Source organism: Phalacrocorax carbo, chromosome 1 (genome assembly GCF_963921805.1).
Source record: "Phalacrocorax carbo chromosome 1, bPhaCar2.1, whole genome shotgun sequence".
Taxonomy (NCBI): domain Eukaryota; kingdom Metazoa; phylum Chordata; class Aves; order Suliformes; family Phalacrocoracidae; genus Phalacrocorax; species Phalacrocorax carbo.
Window position 1 is genome coordinate 101,292,477 of NC_087513.1, and position 6,000 is coordinate 101,298,476.

A 6,000-nucleotide genomic window follows, 5' to 3' on the forward strand; every position below is an offset into this window, starting at 1 on the left:
TCTAGTTGTGAAAACACCACACTGACACACATCTTTGCAATTCTGCTCCACATGTGGCAGCACGGCTACTGACACAGCTTAGCCTATTTTTCCAACCAGCTGTTAGACTGGTAAGTTTGTCAGTTTTTAAGAAAATAAAAAGAAAAAAAAAAGAGGAAAAAGGCAGAACCACTCTGATAACTGAGCAGAGGTAATCAGGCAGTGGAAGTATTTCAAAGGGAGGACAAGCCTTCTTCCTTCTGTCCCTAATAAAATAAAAGCTGAAAGGACAGCCAAAATAGAACATATTCTCCTGGTAAGAAGTAGGGAGCACTGGAACAATAGCACAACCCTCCACCCTCACCACAGCCAGGTAGTCCACAGGGAAGAAAAAAAGTTTCTTTTACTCTCCCACGCACCACTGACAGAGAAGGTCCAAGAAGCGGCTTAAAATCTGACACCCATTAGCGATTAACACAAAAGTCCTTACTCAAGACTGAGGAGTAACACCCATACACTAGTCTCGGCACCTTCCAACAAGTGAAGGTGACGCCAGGGTTTGGGAAAAGGGGCTTCCCACAAATGTGCTGTTTAAGGGGCTTCGCTGGCAAAGACACATTTCTGTCCACATCATGTTCCAGTAAAATTTTAAGCTACAACACAAGCACACAAATATATGTTGGAGAGAAATACATCTGTATTTTTGCATGTAAATACCTGAATTCAGAGTTATAAGCCCCAGCTCGGCCATAAGACTGCATAAGGCCGCTGTCCACTATTCCATCCTATAAACATTTCTAAAATGTCAGCGACAAAGAAATTTTGTTTGCAAGATGCAATGTACATTTTTATCATGCTGGATAAAATATCTACAGTCTCAGCAGTGGTTAAATTGCTGCTATAAAGGAAATTGTCCTCAGATAAATGGTTTCCCTATGAGAAGGTTTCAGTGCTACACCTCACCCCAGGTCAATAAATCAAATTAACTGCACCTTGTCCTCTGGCCAATGACATCATCGGCTTGACCACATCTTGTGAAGCGAGTGCAAAAACATATGCTATTTAAGGCATGAAATCATATTACTGCTTTTTGTCCAGCCAGCCTTGTGCTGTTGGTCTGTGAAACAGTCAGTCACCTGAACAGTCTCATTACTGCTTCTACAGATTATTTTTTTCTTCTAGTATTCAAGGCCTGCCTTCACCAAGGGTGAAGAAAAAGGATAAATAATCTGAGTCATTATTTTTGAAATCAAAATGCTTTTCATTAGCTGCAGTGTAGTATTTTGTGACAAATTAAATTTAAAACCAAACTACAAAATAGACTGCCTGCATTTGTATGTGAACTCTCTTCCTAGTCATGTTTCAAAGATGTTTACATGCTAATCTGGCACAGCTACTTTGAAATACCCTGCTGTTAGGTCCTTTTTCTCCACAGGGTGAAAACAATGGTCACTAACGAAAACCTACAGTTTTATCTGAAACCCATCCCCACATAATTTTTTTAAAATTACTCCCTCCTTCTAATGAAGCAGTCCATTTTTTTTTTTTCTAAGTAGACTAATATCTGGTTTAAAACTGAATTGCTCCAGGCAATTTAAGAGGATTAATTTCAATTTTCACTTGGTGTTCATATGACACAATCACAGAAAACTTGTCTTCCTTTCTAGACCCTGTACTGCCTAGTAGTATCTTCTGCCCTGAAAGCCAAATCTAAAAGAAAGAAAGAAAAAAAATCCTAACCCAGAACAGTCAAAGATACAAGCAGCGACAAAAGCATCTGACACACTGCACTGTTAAACTGCATCCACACTAAGCAAAAGGAAGGTGAATAAGATTATCTTCAATGTATTCAATTCTGTTTGTGTTCAGAGGGAGGAAGAAAGCTGTTCAGATTTTGAGTGTGTCTTCTATAGCTCTCTCAGTGCCAGGAAACGTAAATTAGAAGCAACTCTCCTTTAAGGAAAAGAATCAAGGACAAAGGGACCAAAAATGCCCAAGCCTCTGAAAAGCAGATATGAAAGGAACAGCTTTACAGTCTTGAGTTGCTATAAATTAAAAATAAGCTCCTTATTTAAAAGACATGAGTGTTTGAGAATCCACGAGCAGATCTGATGCTGCTCAAGCCCCAGGAGGGTTTTGTTTTTGCTGGCAGGGCTGGAGTGGAGATGGGGGGGGGGGGGGGGGGGGGTCATTTTGGTTATTAGTAAATAAATCAAGCAGCAGAGAGTGAGGCCTAGGCGCCTGCCAGAGGAGCCAGGGCCTAGCTCTCCCCCCTCCTCTCCTCGAACAGCCTGGGTTTGATCTCGGGGCCCTGTGGGTTGCCAAGAAAATTTAAAAAAAGCGAGAGAGCGAGAAAGAAGAATCATATTGAACCACAAAAGCACATGGGGCGAATGTAAAATATAAACACGGTGTTGGGCTCTGAGTGGCTGTTATTAAAGGTCTGAATTACTAAACATGAGAGGCGGGGAAAGCCGGGCGGCCATTTCAATAATATAAACCTCCCCGAATTAGACATTATTCAAATGAGAAGGAGAAGGGGGGGAGAGAGAGGGAGACCGAGGGAGAGGGACAGGACCCGCGCCCCCAGCGCCAGCCCACCGGGGCTGCTGGCACTGCCACCCGCCCCTGCCCCGCCGCCCAGAGCGGGGAGACGGGGGTCCGGTACCCGGGGGGGCCCTGCCCCGGGGCCGCCGCATCCCGCTCCCCGCCGGGGGCCGCGGAGGCAGGAGGGCAAACACCGCCGGGGCAAACCCAGCCTTCGCGGGTGCAAACACGCGGCCTCTGCCGTCGGAGAGGGGCACGGGGTAACTCTGCCCGCGCAACCCCCAAGTCACCCCGCGCTCAACCTGCCCTTCGGGGGTGGGGGGGAGGGGGGAGAGGCTTTAAATAAAAAGCCAAACCACGCTCTCGTCCTACCCCTCCCCGAGGCCATCCGCACCCATCCACCCCACGCCCGCAGGCCCCAGGCTCTGGGGAAATAACCCTGGCTGGGGGGGATGCGGGGGAAGGCGGCGGGGCGGGGTGGGGGGGAATCGTGGTGGTAAATGAGAGATGAGGAAACCAAGTCTTTTTCCCTCACCCGGCCCCACTCAGGGACGGCACCCCCGGCCCCCTCCATCCCACCGCTACAGCCGCCGCGCCGGCGGGGGGACCCTGCCCCACTCGGGGGGCCGCCCGCCCCACTCCCCCCAGCCCTGCGGCCCCCGCCGGGACGGCTCCAGCTTTACACCCCCCCCTCCATGAATATGTAAAGCTGCTTTTATTGTGGGCGTGCGGACCGGGGGTGGGGGTGAGCCCGGCCGGGTGGCGGTTAGCCACCCCCAACCGCTTTTGGGTGCGGGGATGCCTCCCTCCCCCCCTCCCTTTCCCGGCTCCCCCCCCCGCCGACTCCCCACCCCGACCCCACCGCCTCGCCGTTGCGCCGCCGCCGCCCGCGCCGCCGCCGCCCCCCATCGCCCCGCTGCCTGCCCCGGCGCCGGTGCCCCGGCGTGCGGGCGTGCGGGTGGGAGCGCGGCTCCGTGTGAGGGAGCGGGCGAGGGAGGGAGCGTGTGTGAGTGTGTGTGAGTGTGTGTGTGCGTGAGTGTATGCGAGTGTGCGTGTGTGTCTCCCCGCGCGGGGAGGCTGCTTTCCTTCTCCCCCCCCACCCCCCCCGCTCCCTCCTGTGCCGTTAATTATAATAATCCTGAGTACTAATAAATTATGCTAAGCGGGGCGGGCGGGCGGCGGGGGGGCCGCGTGTGCGAGTATGAATATGAATATGTAAAATGCAGTAATGATTACCTGCCGCTGCCGCCACCGCCGCCGCCGAACTCTCATCTTGACTCGCTGCTCCTCCGTCCGCCATTTTGAATATTTTAACCAAAATCGGCCGCCCGATAAACCCTCCCTCGCTCCCAGCCCCCCTCCCTCCCCCTACCCCTCCCCCTCCCCCTCCTCCTCCTCCTCCCCCTCCTCCTCCTCCCCTCCCCCCGCCGTGCACCCCCTCCCCCAGCCTCCCTACTGCGCAGCCGCCAACCGACCGCGCCGCGGCCTCACTCTGCGCCTGCGCAAGATGCCCTCTTCGCTCTCCTCCTCCCCCGCCCGCCCCGAACGCTTTTCCCGTCCGGCCTGGTCTGCGTCGCTGCGCATGCGCCGAATGAGCGGCCCGGCTCCCTCCCTCCCCCCCACCCGGCACTGCACAGGCGCGCGGTGGCAGGCGGAACGTTACTGTGGAAGCCGTGGCGTTGCGGGCGGCAGCCTTTCAGCTGTGTGTCCATGTGTCCGTGCTTCCCCCCCCCCCCCCGGGCTATGGCCGGGAGAAGGGGTGAATGGCGCAGGGCGGGGGGATAGGGCCTCCTGTCGTGTGTGTCTTGGGGGGGAGGGGGGAAAGGTATTTCCTGACTCGTACGGCCGTCGTTGACTGTTGCCCGACAGGGAGTAGCGCAAAATAATTAATCGTGGTACTTAAAGAGGGGGCGACTGCGTGGCATTTTCAACGGTTGGGCTGAAAAGAGCGTTTGGGAAAGCTGTGTCTGCAAGTGGTTGTGGGAAAATACGTCTGCTAACTGCGCCTGCACGACAGGTACTCCCCAAGCTCCAAGCAAAATTAATCCCCTATGAATAAAAAGGAATTGCCTACAGAGAAAATAAAATAACACAGCCTGCTGTTTGTGGAGGGGGGCGCATGAGTGGTGGTCCAGTTTTCCCTCAGAAGAGAGCGATTGCAAGGAAGCGGTTCTCCGTTAAGAAAACCACTGTAACGTGCCCCGTGTGCTGGGCAGGACAGTGCTCCTGGGGTGTCCTCAAACTAATACTCTGCCACTTTCCACATCAGTTTGGATTAACCTGAAAGGAAGAGGGAGTCGGGCTTTGTGCCTCCCTTATTAAAAGGGAGTAGAATAGATAATAAGTGGCTAGAGGGACTGACCAAATTAGCTCGAGATTCAAAACTTCCAAATCAGGTCAAGCAATCACCTGAACAGGCAGAGTGGCAAAACTGCAGATTCTTGACAAATTTGACAGTAGAAATAAAATCTGCTTATATTCTGAGCCTTAATATTGCATAAGTATACATTATCCCTGAGCTTTGTAAGTTACATCCATAAAAAGAAGAAACAGAAGGTAGTACAGAATAGTGTTCATTAAGGACTCGGCCTTAACGTTTTCTAAGGCTCATTAACATCAATGGGTCAGAGTCCAAGGTGGATTTTCTTCTAGGGCTCAAAACCTCGTGGAATAGGAGAAACTGGCAAGGATCCATTCTTGCATGCTGTTGCTGGAGAAATTACGAGTTGTATCTGAGGCAGTCACTAGGGTTTTTTTTATTGGTAGGGAAGAGTCAAAAAGGAAAGGCTGAAAGAGGAAGACAGCAGGGTTTCTCTCCAAGGGCTGAATCAGAAAGGTAATTGTGACATTTTTATTTAAAAATAAGTTCCTCTGGTAATGGGATTTTTTTTCCATACTATAAAATAACCTCTTGATGCAGCAGAAAACATTAGTAGAAATGGACTGTGCTATGAAAGAGCAAAAACCTTTGCCTAACACTAGTTCTAGTCTTGCATATTCATTTGATGATATTCTGTACCAATAATTAGACACTTTGTCTTGCAAAGATCTGTGTTTAATGCGCAGAAGTGAGCGTGTAAACAAAGGTGTATTGTCGTGCTCCTCTTCTGTTCATCCATGATCCTCACAGGCCAGTTAATCCAGTTTTATGGCCAGGTTATACCAGCTCTGCAGCACACAGTGGCTGCACCATGACAGATAAAGGTGTAGAGAAAGGGCTGCCTAGATTAAGACTCTGCACAGCTCTAATCCTGCCTACGCTGAATATTCTCTCCCCTATCTTCCCATCTCACCCGTAGACTCTTCTCAGTCCTGCATGCTACTTCCTAGTAACCTCCTCGCTGATAGTAGCAGCTTCTTGCCAGGGACAATTTGCTCCCATTACCACACCTGATTTAGCCTCTACTCTTGGTCAGCTTCTGCACTGTTAGCTGGAACCCACAGCTGCCAAAGAAAAGCTATCTGGAAACAAAT

General features: G+C 51.0%; 1 protein-coding gene across 5 annotated transcripts in view; it reads right to left on the minus strand.

The window, feature by feature from the left end:
* POU2F1 (POU class 2 homeobox 1) overlaps positions 1 to 3,871 on the minus strand; it is a 120,985-nt gene extending 117,114 nt beyond the window's left edge. For all 5 annotated transcript variants that reach the window (XM_064469069.1, XM_064469052.1, XM_064469060.1 and 2 more), the window contains exon 1: positions 3,763 to 3,871. In XM_064469069.1, the coding sequence (XP_064325139.1) occupies positions 3,763 to 3,826 (64 nt within the window). In that variant the 5' untranslated portion in view covers positions 3,827 to 3,871. The remainder of the gene's footprint in view (positions 1 to 3,762) is intronic.
* Positions 3,872 to 6,000: the final 2,129 nt, after the last annotated feature.